The sequence below is a fragment of the Molossus molossus genome, unplaced genomic scaffold (genome assembly GCF_014108415.1).
Source record: "Molossus molossus isolate mMolMol1 unplaced genomic scaffold, mMolMol1.p scaffold_m16_p_14, whole genome shotgun sequence".
In the NCBI taxonomy this organism is placed as follows: domain Eukaryota; kingdom Metazoa; phylum Chordata; class Mammalia; order Chiroptera; family Molossidae; genus Molossus; species Molossus molossus.
In genome coordinates this window covers 22,181,973-22,196,404 of record NW_023425349.1, presented here as the reverse complement: position 1 = coordinate 22,196,404, position 14,432 = coordinate 22,181,973, and the positions used below count along the sequence as shown (strand labels likewise).

Below are 14,432 nucleotides of genomic sequence, written 5' to 3'. Positions count from 1 at the left end.
TCTCGTGACGTAGAAAAAAAAAATGAAACGAGCTTCAGTTTCCACTGACACCTTGCAGTCAAGGAAGGTCCTATTCTTTGATAAGGAGAAGTGGAAATCCTCTGTTTATTTAAGGGCCGTTAACCTTTTTTCACAGTAAATTACCAAATGATCTGCGGTGATTCCAGATATATGCATCTAAATAAAAGGAAGCTGTTTCCTTGCAAACTGAGTCACAAATGGAAAATATTTGGGGAGTGCCATAGAAACCGAGGCGCTGTCTTCCTGAAATATGGAAAGTGAGTTCTGTGGCATCTATTTGTGCGAAAACAAACATTATTCTTCCCAAATGCTCTACCTAACATAAAGAAACAGAGATATTAAGACAGAGAGAGGGGGCGGGGAGAGAGAGAGAGAGGAGGCCAAATATTTGAATAATGCAAGGAGGGGTCAGAGAGTGAGGTCTCAGGCAGAATTGGGGACCCAGGCAGCAGGAAATGATGGGACCATTTCAGAATCCTGCTGTGGCATTGACTCACCCAGGAGTACTCTCCATTCTTGAGTCACCCCTCTCAAGAGGCAGATTACTGGGCCAGAGCTCTGCTCAGTCAACTTAGATTAGTACATTTCCACTCCTTGACCATGGATGTGGGTTCTCTGATCAGTATTTTCACCCAAATCCACAGGAATTCCAGGGAGATGGTTTCCAGGTGCAGGAGCTGGATTTTGTTCCCAAAAGGAAGGTGGCGGGGCTCCTGGGCAGGCAGCTAATGCCACCTTAGCCTCTCACCAGTCACCTCTGAACCAACACATAGTGTGTCTTCTGCTCCCACCACGTAACCGAATCTTCAGCGTCATGGGGGAGCTCCATATGAGGTCTTGTGCATAGTGGGTAGTTAGGTCACTGCCCTGCAAGGCTGGACAGGTGTTCAAGTATGTAGACAGCCCAGTCTCTGCTCTTCTTGATGTTAATTAAGCTGGCAAAGACTCTGAGCGTCAGACTGATACAAACATCACAGTCACAGCGCATGAGAGAGATGCTAAGACGTGGATGATTGGCACTGTTCAAAGATAAGGAGCTTGCCTCCTGAGATGTGGGATGGGGCGGGGATGTGAAGTGGGGGGGGGGGTGAGGCGCAGCTTCAGTGGAGCCCCATTCACAAGAGTCAATGAGCAGTAACGAGTTCCAGACTTGGCAATTACTCCGTTTTTCTTCGGCTGCTGCTGAGTCATTCTTGAGGCTCTGGGCTCTGATTGGCTATGGCCCCTTATCGTCAGCATATTTCTAAGAGTGTTCATTGAAAATTCAACAACATGTGGCAGATGTCTTACATTAATAAGGATTAGACGTAGATGCGAGTAGCAGAGACCCACAGCAACAGTGGTGAATTTCTCGCTGCAGTGAGAGCCCACAGGTAGGCAGTCAAGAGCCGTCTGGTGGCTGTGCTCTGGGAATTCCTCAGAACCCAGGCTTCTTCCAGCTTCTCCCTCCCGTGTTTCTGTCCTCAGAGTCCAAGACCGCCTTTGGAGCCCCACCTGCACTTAGGTGCATTTCAGATAGAAGGATGAGGGAAGGGCTGAAGAAGAAATGTCTAAAGAAGGTTCTCGAAGCTGGCCTACAGTGCTTTCGCTTGCATCTCTGGCCAGCATGGCTGCAGAAGATGCTGAGAAGTGTGTAACCGTACGCCTAGCTAGACCTCGGGGACTGTGTCACTGTGAAGGAAGCGGGGGAGGGAAATTGGTGAGCGGCTGGTGGTCTCTTCCATTCTTTCTTGTGCTGGATACATAAAGACAGCTCTGCTTTTGCCCTGGCCGGTTTGGCTCAGTGGTTAGAGCGTTGGCCTGCGGTCTGGAGAGACCCGGGTTCGGTTCCCTCTAAGGGTGCGTACCTCGGTTGCAGTTTGTCCCCGGCCCTGGTTGGGGTCGTGCGGGTGGCAGCCACTCGATGTGTCCCTTTCACGTCGATGTTTCTCTCTCTCTCTCCCCCCTTCTCCCTCTCCCTCTCTCCCTCTCTCTCCCACTCTATCTGAACAAAAAATGGTAAAAATTTCCTCGGGTGAGGATGAAAAAAAAAAAAGATAGCTCTGCTTTTGTCGGAGGAGCAAACCTTCCCGGAGTTCTTGTTTTGGTGGGTTGGCCAGTCGGGCACCCCTTTTGACTGCTCAGCTACGAAATTACAGTTCAAGAGAAGGGAAGGGTCAGAGCTAAGCCCCTCTGGCCAGTCCAGCAGCATCTCCTTTCGCCCTGGGAGAATTCCCTGAGATTTGAATGCATGTCAGCTGAGCGTAGTGCATGTGCTCCTCGTAGCTGGCGTAGCTGGCGTGGGTAACTCGAGCCCATGCCCCCCGGTAGTGAGGAACGGTGCAAGGCTCGCTCCACTGTCAGCAGTAGACTTGCTCAGAAATATATTTAAGGTGCTGAGGATTTTACGAACGTTTCTTTACTGCTCCTCTGGCCTCAGGTTTTAGTGGGTGCTGAGTTCACTCCATGAGGAAGCCAGAAGTCCCCCTTCCTCGTGATCATCCCGCATTTTTCCTTTCCCACTCTTTCCCCTCCCCCCAGCGCAATCCTGCCCCAGTGCACACCCTCAGCGCTCCTTACTGAGTAGTAAGTCCCATGTGCCCTGGGTCTTCCCATTTCCCAGAATGGAGCTCCTACTAGTCGTGGTGTTTGCTAAACTCAACCTGTGCACTTCAAGAGATAGAATCCAGACAACCAGTAACAGCTATGGGAAATGAACTTGGCCTACATCTGCAAGCAAACATTCTGTTGGCCAGCGCTGTTCAGAGAGGGGAAGGGCTGCCTGGTGAGGTGGTGAGTTTCCCATGGGAGGAGGATTTCAAGCAGAGGTAGGGTAACTGTTGGGTGGAGTACAGCTCAGAGGCTTCATGTTTCCGAAAAGTAATCGGAGTACATGGCTTGCACTCCTAGCCTGACCTCGGTAGTTCTGTGAGCATGAAAAATACATTGTCACAATATACATTCTCGAGAAAACGGGGAAAAAGAGGAAGTAGTCATAGGGAGGTAGTTGAAAGTAGTGGCAAAAAATACTGGTTCTCGCCCTGGCCAGTTTGGCTCAGCGGTTAGAGTGTCCGCCTGCAGTCTGGAGAGACCCGGGTTCGGTTCCCGCTAAGGGCATGTACCTTGATTGCAGTTTGTCCCCGGCCCTGGTTGGTCGTGCGGGTGGCAGCCACTTGATGTGTCCCTTTCACATCGATGTTTCCCTCTCTCTCTCTTCCTCTCTCTCCCTCCCACTCTGTACAAAGGATGGAAAAATGTCCTCGGGTGAGGATAAAAAAAAAAAAAAATACTGGTTCTCCCATACCAGGGCCCAAATCCTGGCCCCACGTGATCTTTGAGACCCTGGGCAAATCTGTGACCTTTCTGTATCTCAGTTCTTTCGTCTGTGTAATGGGAGTTCAAAGTTTTCTTAATTCATAGGATGTTATAAAGCTTACATATCATAATGCATGTAAAAGACTTAGAACAGTACCTAGCACACAGTCAACACTCAGTGATCCTAGTCAGTATTTCGGTTGCTACATACAAGCAATTGTCTACATAACAAAAACGCTATTCAAATGACAGTTGTGATTGTTATTGTCATCACTGATGGAGAAGGGAATATGAAGCACTCCGGAGTGTACAGGCAAGGCCCCCTCCAAAAACACCGCGAGACTGTTGGAAACCCAGTTTGTATTAGTCTGTACTCTTTTGCATGCCCACACAAAGGAAACATGTATTGGCTTCTATAAGTAAAAAAGGTTAAAAGTATAGCAAAGGATCATGGGAAGCAGCCGGTAGAGGATCAGTGGCCCAGAGGGTCAGTGGCCCAGGCTCCCTCTCACTCTGCCTCTCGTTCTCGTCTCTCTTCATTTGAGCCTTGTTTTCTCCCGCCGCAGAGGAGGGAAGCAGGGTTCCCAGCCGGGCCCTGAAGGCCAGGCACCTCCGGGCCACGAAAGGCACGGCAGGACGAAGGCACACGGTGAGCGGTGCGGGTGGGACAGGAATGTTGCGGGTCTCTAAGCATCGTGCCGGGCCATGTCAGCTGGAGGGTTCCGTGTGCAGTGACTGAAAAGACCATGCAAGGACACGTGCCCCTGGGAGACAGTAGGGACATGTGATATTCTGGGCCTGAGCCCACGCCATCTCCTCTGCGTGGCACATTTTCTTCTCTTTTCCATCTGGTGAATGCATCCTTCAAGGCCCAGCCAGCATATCGCCCACTCAGTCAAGTTCTTCTCACCACCTTGTATCAGTTGGCAGTCGCATCCAGCTATGATCACAACAGCGGCTTAAAGTCATAACAAGCGACCTGGAGCCACAGTCCAGAGCTGGCGCAGTCACTGCAGGAGGCCATCCAGAACCCAGGCTTTTCTCTCTTCCTGCGCTCGCAGCCCTCCATAGTGTACTCGTGCCCCGGGGGACGCACGATCACTGCTCCCCCTCCGGCATCACGTTCCCTGCGGTAGACGGAGTGATGGACCCTCAAGATGTTCGCATCCTAACCCCCAGAAGCTGTGAATACTGGCAAAGGGAAGTTAAAGTCACAGATGGAATGAAGTTCTCCAAACATCTGACTTCAAAATAGGGAGATTAGCCCTGGCCGGTTTGGCTCAGCGGTTAGAGCATTGGCCTGCCGTCCAGAGAGACCCGGGTTCGGTTCCCGCTAAGGGCACGTACCTCGGTTGCAGTTTGTCCCCGGCCCTGGTTGGGTCATGCGGGAAGCAGCCACTCCATGTGTCCCTTTCACGTCGATGTCTCTCTCTCTCTCTCTCTCTCTCCGTCTCTCTCTCTTCCTCTCTCCCGCTCCCACTCTGTCTGAACAAAAAAATGGAAAAATGTCCTTGGGTGAGGATAAAAAAAAAAAGGGGGGGGGGGAGATTATTGTCTTGGATTATCTGGGTCGGCCCAATGTAATCATAAGGATCAATCAGAGTGGAAGAGGGACAGGGACTGGGGAAGAAGGGTCAGAGAGATGCGTCATTGCTGGCTTTGAAGATGGAGGAAGAAGGCCACGGGGTAGGGAATGTGGGTGGCTCTGGGAGCTAGAACAGCAAGGAAACAGATTCTTCCTTAGAGCCTTCAGAAGGGACCACGACTCGACCAACTCCTTGATTTTAGTTTGATGACACCCATGTCAGACTTCTGACCCACAGAAATGTAAGATAGTAAGTTTATAGTGTCATAAGCCACTACGTTGGTGGTCGTCGTTAGAGCAGCTATTGGAAACTAATACATCACCCTCGCACCGGGTCTCTGCAGGCAGGAAGAAGGGAAGGGACAAAGGACATAGACCACTGAAGTCAACCCTCCTCCCTTTGAGGAGCTTTCCCAGAATTCTCCCCCAACAGGTTTTACTTTCATCTCATTGGGCAGAGCTGACCTGTGGCCACCCTTCTCCGGGATGGGATGGGTATGTTTCAGCTGAGCACATTGCACCCGCAACACAATAAGGATTCTGTTAGCATGGAGGAAGGGAGGCTAGATACTGGGCAGGCGCCTTGGGTGGAGTCCTGCCACACTCCCAGACAGAGCTGACACTTCCACAACACACTGTTCTTTCCTGTGTGATGGCTCTTTGGGGGTCATACTATAATTCATGCGTTTACCTGGCTGTTCTCTTCGCTTGACCTAGAGCGCTCACGCGCAGACACTGGCTGATTCAGCTCGCTGTCCCTGATGCTCGGGGCAGTGCCTGACAGAGGTGTTTGCAAAAAGATGGATGGAGGAACGCATACATGGATTTCAAAATGAGAGAATGATCGATGCACTTCCTAGAGCCCTCGATTCTTTGTATTTCCTGTGCGGAAGGTCTGTCAGGGTTAGGTAGACTTTATAAGACTGTTGAGCCATGATTGCAACTTCATCTCCAGGAAATTAAACCTGCACAGCTGCAGTGTGTCACCTTTCCTGACCGCCTATTACAGCCTGCTTTTTGCTCAGAAGAAACTGAGCAAGCCGGTCAGAGGCTGTTCTGTGCACCTGACTCAGCCCAGAGAGCCTCGATTAACCTTGTGTATAAATTACACTTCCTGCCCATTCTTTATTTTTAGCTCGGCAATATCCTACTTGGCTCCTCCGGGGAAGACTGCATTAGATTTTAGCTATGAAACTACGAAACAGTGGCATTTATAGCCGGCTGAGATGACTCTTATTAACCCATAGCACTGTTTCTTAGGATGTTCCTCAGCCCTGGGGACTCAGGTTTCCCAAAGAAAAATAGCAGCCTGGGCCATCCAGTGCCCTTAGGACCTGGCCCAAGCCCATCTGTGCATTTGTAGAGAAATCTGCTACTCAGTCTGACTTATATACACTGTCGATTTCCCGCATTCATTTCTTTTGGGTGAAACTCAGTTGTTCTTATCTCAAAGTCTAGTTTCATTGCTTTTTTATTTCTCCTCTCTCTCTCTCCATCCCTTCTCAGTTACGCACTATCATGACCCAAATCTTTAGCACTTGAACTATATAGCTGAGAGCCCTGAGCCACTGAGGGCTGGGGCAGGCTGTGGGCATCAGGTCACAGAGAATTCTTAGCCACTTGGGCGGCTTCACCTCGAGAAGCAAGTTCTTTGGAGTCGGGCATTTTTTTGTTTGTTTGCTTGTTTTTAAGTCAGCTGTTTTTTCTACATGATCCTGTTTACTGTAGAGTCCCCTGTAGCGTCGACCTCTGAGCCCAGCAGACAGGCTCTGTCGGTATTGGCTGGCTTGCCTGGAAACCGATGCTGGAGGGCACCCGGGTAGCCCTCGCTGGCTCCTCCCCCTTGCCCGTGGAAGGCTGCCCTCTCAGCGCCCGGCCAAAGGGGGCCCTTTAAACGTGACTTACTGTTTTCATTCTGCTTAAAGAACACAGGAGTTTTTTGTAAATTGAGAACATGTTGAACCAAATTAAAATCACCCCATATTTCATTACCTAGAGACAATTACCACGGATATTTTCTGATTTTTCTCAATCTTTTTATTTTTTTTTTTAGAATTTTTTTTTTTTAACTTTTAGAGAGAGGGAGAGAGAAACATCGATGTGAGAGAGAAACAGTGATTGGTTGCCTCCCGCACACGCCCTAACTGGGGATCAAACCCACAACCTGGGGATGTGCCCTGACTGAGAATCAAACCTGCCACCTTTTGGTGTATGGGATGACACTCCAGCCAACTGAGCCACCCAGCCAGGGCTATTTTCTCATCTTAATTCTCATGAAGGGATGCCCTGTATCCTTCCAGATTTCTCTGAGACTTGGGGGAAGTGAGGCAAGGGTAGCTTATATTCTCTCTAATATTTTATCTTCAGGTATTATTTGTATATCTATGTATCTGTAAATCTCTTCATATGTAATTAGGCTACGCACACACACATATATTATCCACACATATATAATGTATATGCCTATAATATATTACTTGAGTATATAATATACTATTTGAGTTGTATCCATTAGCTGTTGTCACAGTAGTACTTTATGGTGAATGACTCTCAAACTCGGTGGTTTAAAACAGAAATCATTTATTCTTGTTGATACTTCTGTGAATAGACTGCTTGCTGATCTAAGCTGGGCTCTGCTGAGCAGCTCTGATGGAAGGTGCTGGTCTGACTGGGCGTGGCTCCTGTCTCTGGCTTGGGCTCCAGTCAGCTCCCCAGGTGTTCTTTCAGGGGCCCAGGCTGAAGGGACAACAGTTACCCAGAGAAGCCCTTCGATGCTGCCCGATCGGCCAAACACATGTCGAGCCTCTGCTTGTGTGTGTCTGCTAACATCCCAGTGACTAAGGCAGGTCACAAAGCTGAACCCAGAGTCAAGGGGCAGGGAAATGTCTCTATATACCATGAGGCCAAAGCAAATCATGTGACGGAGACCAACACCGGTGAGTCAGGGACACAAATACTCTTCCCAGGAGGTGAAGGAGGAAGGGAGGGAATATGTTTGAGAATAATAGACTCGACCCACATCCTAGATACCTGCTGAGGCACTCTGTCCATTGAGATGCATGAAATCTGCTCAGAACACACCTGGCCAGGACTGTCACCCAGTATTTCCAGTAAACTTCTAGCCCGGGGCTCCTTTATCCATTGACTTCGCTCAATTTCTGGATCATCCAATTGTTTCATGGGAGCTGCTCCTGTTCCACACTCTTATTCCATTTCTCAATTCCTCCCAAAATCACATACACAGTTGTGTGTAGAAGATTTGGCTGATCACTTGGAATGCCAAAGGAGTTTTCTATCTTTTTCTTTGAGTCTGCGTGGCTTGGCCCCTCTCCTCTGCATTCTGTTTGCGCTTCAGCCCACACATGGCTTCTCCAAGTCAAAGCTTGCTGAGGAATTCACCCTGGTTTCAGAAATCTTAAAAACCTCACCTTGGTTGAACCACGGCTTTTTGCAACTTGGTTCAGCTTTCATTCATTCAACATACTTCTATTGAGCACTTGGGCCCTCTCCATGAAGAATTTGGAACCTACTAGGGAACATTAATCATTTAGATATGCTCCAACACATAGAGTTACTAAACCTCAGCACCACTGACATTTGGGGTCAGATATTCTTTGTTGTGGGGGTTCCGGTGCTTTGCAGGATATTTAGCAGCATCCCTGACCTCTACCCCCTAGAATTATGAACACATATCTCCAGACACCATCAAATATCTCCTAGAGGACAAAAATCACCTCGGTTGAGAACCATTGCTCTAACATATAGTAGACTTGATAAGACCTCCGATAAACCGAAATGAAGTGCGATGTCACGTCCTGGTGGTGAATCTATGAAAGCCTCACGGGGTGCGTGGTATCTGGACAGAGACTTGGGGATGGGTTTCTTGGAGGAGGAGAAAATGTGGGGCACAAGTGGGAAAACAAGGAGTAGCTCTGTTTGACTGAAGCGTACGTGAAGTGAGCACGTTGGTAAGAGTGGAGGCCAAGCAGGTACTAGCCTCCCGGTACCTAGGGCGCTGTAAGTCACTGGACGGACTTCCACTTTTACTGTGAGCGAAACGACAAGAGTATCTGAAACTATTCATTCGGAGGGAGTGCAATTGTGCATAGGGCTTGCCTGCGTAACCCAAGGTAATTGCTGCAAAGTTTCATCCAGCCAGAGGCTATTTTTCTGGCGCCCGGGAAGCAAACAGAAAAGGCGTCAGGGGGCACAGTGCATCCCTAAATAAACCCATGCCTGTATCTTGGCATTCCTCGCCCCTCGGAAGACTTCTCTCTGAACTCTTGACCTTAGGTCTTAGTCTAACAGGCTTGGTTAGCCTGTTGCCTGCAGCGGGTTAGAAGGTGGAAGGGGAGGGGGGCGGTACTAATACAGGCAGGCACAGACCTTGCAGCAAAGCTTCTAGCATGACAGAGGGGAAAGAGCCCAAAAGCAAAATGGAATGAATGTGTGACCAAATAAACTCAGACCGAATAATTCAGGAAGCACAATAGTCTACCATCCTTTCAGCAGGGGACACCATCCCTTCGTAACCTTGCTGCATAACAGCGCCAGCCCAGTGGGCCAGCATACTCGATGTTTAGCAAGGCAGGAATATGGGAAATCCTGTAGAGCCCATATGGTAAGACACAGTGGTTAGGAGCAGGGTCTAGAGCAGCGGTTCTCAACCTGTGGACCGTGACCCCTTTGGGGGTCGGACGACCCTTTCACAGGGGTCGCCTAAGACCATCGGAAAACATATATTTCCAATGGTCTTAGGAACCGAGACACCGCTCCTCTGTCCACCCACATGCAGATCCGCCCACACACGACAGGAGGAACTGTATTAAAGGGTGGCGGCATTAGGAAGGTTGAGAACCACTGGTCTAGAGTTAGATATCCTGGCTCGAATCCTGGGTTCGAGGCTCTGCAACAGTAAACTAGTCCCTTGTCAAGCCTTAATGATCTCATCTGTAAAACGGGGATTCCTTACTCATAGGGTCATTGGGAAGGTAAAATAAAATAAGCCATGCAAATTCTTAGCTCAGTTCCTGGCACAGACTTAGTGTTCAATAAAGGTTAATTCCTTGGTAGCCATTTCTCGGTAGCATATCTCCTTTGAGTGGGATTGGCTCTTCACCCTTTGGCCCACCTGATAGAAAAGCAGTTACTCCGAGATGGCGAGGAGACTTGAAGCTGTGTGCCTCCAGGCATTGTGTCCTCTGCTCTGTAAAAACATCCACCTCCCCGGTAGATGGACGTGCACATGGCGCGTACTGCAAAGCACACTGCAAAGTGGCGGCAGCGAGTAGTGGCAGAAGCCCTGGGTGGTTTTCCTTTGACCAGTGTCTGCTCCGTGGCAACGCTGAGAACACAGGATGCTCGGTAACGTGAAACCTTGGCCCGGTCCCTCAGCATAAGGTAACACGGAGACTGGCAGGAAGTCACCCCACAGGAAGGAGCTGCTCTCTGGGCCTGGGAGGGCAGGACAGTGAAGTAACCTGCCCGCTGTTTGTGTGTTTTCCAGGCTGGAGCAGGAAATACAAGCACTGGAAAGTGAAGAGTCCCAGATATCTGCCAAAGAGCAAATCATCCTGGAGAAACTAAAGGAGACGGAGAAATCCTTCAAGGACTTTCAGAAGGTGAAAGAAACAAATGTGATTTCTGTAAATTACGCCGTGGGGACCTGAGCACCAGCCACGTGGTGCCAGTTGGAGAAGAGGCCAGTTGGTGTTGGGGAGACAGCTGAGCCCCATGCTCTCTCTGGAAGTGAGGGGCAGCTGTGGGGACATGCCGTCTCTGAAGCTGAGAGTGGCCTGTCTTCTGGGACCACCTGCCCTGCCGGGGAGGCTGGAGAGTCATCCAACCAGCCCCATCTACCTACTGTCCAAACCCTTCATATGTCAAATGCCAGAAAAATCATCTTCCATTGGACTCTAGAATTCTAAAACCAATTCTTTGTTAAGATTTTTTAAATGGGCTTTTAGAAAGAGGAAGGGAGAGGGAAAGAGAGAGCGAAACATCAATTGGCTGCTTCCTTTACCCCCCCCCACACCCCCACACCGGGGATCAAGCCTGCAGCCCGGGCACGTGTCCTGACGGGGAATCAAACCTTTTGGTGCACGGGGCAACGCCCAGCCAACTGAGCCACACCGGCCAGGGCCTAAGACCAATTCTTATTAAGCAGATTAAACATACTCCTATGGCTTTGTTTACATCTTTCCTTTATATATATATATATAGGGCCAGAGGCAAAACCATATCAAATGGACATGAATTTGACAAAGTGTAGACGCATGAAATGTTACTGTATATGACAACAGACGATGCCTTGGAGCAAAGAGGAAAGAATCCAGAAAGCCAGTAGGCTCTGAATACCTACCTCAGTGCCTTCTCCCTATCTCGTAGCTCCCGTCGGGCACCCATCAGCCATAGGAAAGCAACAGAAACAAACTAATTTTCAGATCGGATTTTCCGACATCACTTCCCCAACACAACCAAGGGCATTTGCTGGATAATCGAAAGAAATCTCTGCTGGGCGGAATTCGGGAGAAGGTGGGGATGTTAAACGTTTCCCTTAAATTGCAGGATCGCAAACAAAGCCCTCAGAAGAAAAGGGAGCATTGGGTCTGCCCATCACAGTCCCCGTCTGGGCTGGGCCTGGGGAGGAAGATGGGTTAAATGAAGGAGGGATTCTCCTCGCACCGTAGTAACACTCTCCTCCGCTTTTGTTTCCACAGAGCTTCTCCAGCACGGATGGAGGTAAGTGTAAGCGCTCTCTGCCCCGTCTGTAGACGATGTTTCCATCCCGGTCAGCCTAGTTTCACACACGCAGGCTACAGGAGACACGTGTGTTGGTTTGTAAGGGCACCGGGAAGAAAGAGCGGCAGTGTTTGCGGGGCGCCGAGGAGACCCGCACCCCGAGCCGCCTCTGCCTCTCTTCGTCGAGGGCTGGCTTTGGCTCACTGCTAGTCTGAAGCCATTGGCCTGGCTCTTCTTCCTATTTGTTCCCAGAGTTCACTGCTTGGACCTTTCTTGAAAGATGCTCAGCAAGGAGTGTTAAACATCAGGACCAGATCTCAGGCAGGAAGGAGCTCGTTTGTGCTGGGGTTAGGTCTCCAGGCCGACACACACCTCAGAAGGCCATTATCTGGTGTTTAAGAAAGCTGCCGAAGGCCTCTGTTTTTGTCTTTGATTCAGGAAACTTCAATTTCTGCAACCTTCCAGGGAGGGGGTTGGGCAGGGCTTGCTCCCTGTGGGCATAGTTGGCACAGGAGGTGTGGGAGCAGGGCCCTGGCTTCCCTTCTGGCAGGAGGGGGCCTTACTCCTTCTCACCCTTCTCTTCCTTGTCCCCACCCTCTGCTCTCCTTACCCAGGATCGTGGGATGGACTTGGGATTGTACGCTTCTCATTCTTCACCTTCTCCCTAAATTTCGATTAGCTAGAAACCAGCAAAACCACTCAATTCCCACTTTCACTCTGGCCCTCACCTTAGACCTGCTTCAAAATGTCGGACTTGCCTGGCCGGTGTGGCTCAGTGGATTGAGCATCACCCTTGGGCTGAGAGGTCCTGGTTCAATTCCCAGCCAGGGCACATGCCCGGGTGTGGGCTCGATCCCCAGTAGGGGACGTGCAGGAAGCAGCCGATGGATGTTTCTCTCTCGCATCGATGTTTCTATTTCTCTCTCTAAAAAATCAATAAAAACATATTTTTTAAAATGTCAGACTTGTCAGAAGGGTCATATCCCATCTGCTCACCTGGATCTTATAAAGTCAAACTCTGAACTAGGAAGAGAATCAGGAGCCAGAATGAGGGTTGACATCAGCGTTTTCTTAATGTCATCTGGAAATACATGGGGAAAAATGTTTAAATGCAGGGATGGGTAATATGTTTTTCTGGATGAGCAAAGATACTTGCACTGAACATAATTCTGGCTTCAGAGAAAAAAATGTAATGTGTTTTTGTTTTTTCCCCAGCACATAAAGGGCAGAGGATCTGGATTTTGGCTAGCTGGATGATCTTTGGGAGGGGATTAGATTAAACTTCATTTTCCTGGTGCATGAGGCAGAGACAGGTCAGGACCGAGCCTGCAGAGATTCCAGGAGGAGTACCAATGACCGTTCTAGAACATTCTCCAGGGTGTGGCCAAATCAGGGCTCTTGTTCTGTGCTTTGGAGGTCTGAGGACGTGCCTTGCTTGTTTGGGGGGGGGTTGGAGGGGCAGCATGGGACAGAGTGGGTTTGCCTGGCGCCAGGGAGGACTGGAGGCAGTATACGTAGCCAGCAACAGTGCAGTAATTATCAGGCAGGGATGGGGTTTGGGACATTGACCCCCCAGACACCCACATACCAGAAGGGTGCACACTGACCTTTTATGTCTTCACTTTTTTTCTCCCTCTCTCTCGTTTCTCAAACTTGACCTTTCCTGGAATTCTCTCTCTCATTAGGGAAGGGAAGGAGCCTGCGTGTCATATCCCTGGAGGTCTGTGCGGGGCACAGAGACCCATGTATTTATGACATGTTAACAAGCAGAAATGAAGCCTCATTATAAACTCTCGCCACAGTCTCTTTCATTTCACTCTGAACTTCTCTCATTCCCTCCTGCGTTACTTCCCACCGATTCCCTCTGTTCACCTAAGCAGCTCATAGAGGCGGGGAGACACCTGATCTTCATTGGAAGGACCCTGCACAGAAATTGCTGCTATGACTCTGTCCCCTGTCGCTTTTTGACAGGATGGGGAACCTCAGAGTTAAGAGGATGCCGAAGTCTCAGGGACCCCAATAAATGGCCAGGGAAAAGTCTCGGGGGGCTTGCCTGTCACCCTGGATTACGATTCCTGCCACCTCTGGTTATAATTTAGCTGGGTGTGGGAGAGAGGGGAGGGTTTTCATCACACCACGTCTGCTGGCAAAGAAAGAAGTCTGAAGGAGGAAATTCATCCTTCCAAGAATGTGGTCAGTGTTTGGGTCCCTGTGGTCTGAGGGTGAGAACTGGAGCACGTCCAGCGAAGGAGCCGGGAAACATCTGATCATTTTCTCGTTCTTGAATGTCTGAGGGCCTTTGACTTCAGAGTTGCCAAGACCCTCTTAGAATCAATCAACTGTTGTTACTTAAGAACTAACACAAAATGACTGTAGACTAATAATACCTTAATAAAAAACCCAACTTCCGAAACACGCTAGTTACAGAATCCAGGACCAACTAGGATTATATAACTAACTGTACCAGCGGCCTCAGATAATTAGCAAAAGCAGCCGAGTGGAACGTGCCAGGGAGATAGTGCTGGTGCGCATGTGTCGTGAGCCCACTTCAAGGTACCCTGCGCCTGTCACCCTGTGAATGGCAGAGCAAATGAACTGTCCTGCTGGGTCACCAATGGCTTTAGATCACATGGTAGCCCTGGCAGTCAAGACCAGTGTATTCCAATCATGAGCAGAATTTCCCAGCCAGATACATTCTGAACCCCCCTCCCTTCCTCCCTCCCTTCATCTGCACACTTGTTACATAGCGGCGTCTTCGTCAATTGGGCGGGTTGTTTTTACTGCCTTAAAT

The 14,432-nt window shown here is 49.6% G+C and overlaps 1 protein-coding gene across 6 annotated transcripts in view; it reads left to right on the top strand.

Moving 5' to 3' along the window:
- PALM2AKAP2 (PALM2 and AKAP2 fusion) overlaps positions 1-14,432 on the top strand; it is a 320,709-nt gene that overhangs the window by 109,082 nt on the left and 197,195 nt on the right. For all 6 annotated transcript variants that reach the window (XM_036260620.1, XM_036260616.1, XM_036260619.1 and 3 more), the window contains exons 4-5: positions 10,407-10,521; positions 11,620-11,641. In XM_036260620.1, the coding sequence (XP_036116513.1) occupies positions 10,407-10,521; positions 11,620-11,641 (137 nt within the window). The remainder of the gene's footprint in view (positions 1-10,406; positions 10,522-11,619; positions 11,642-14,432) is intronic.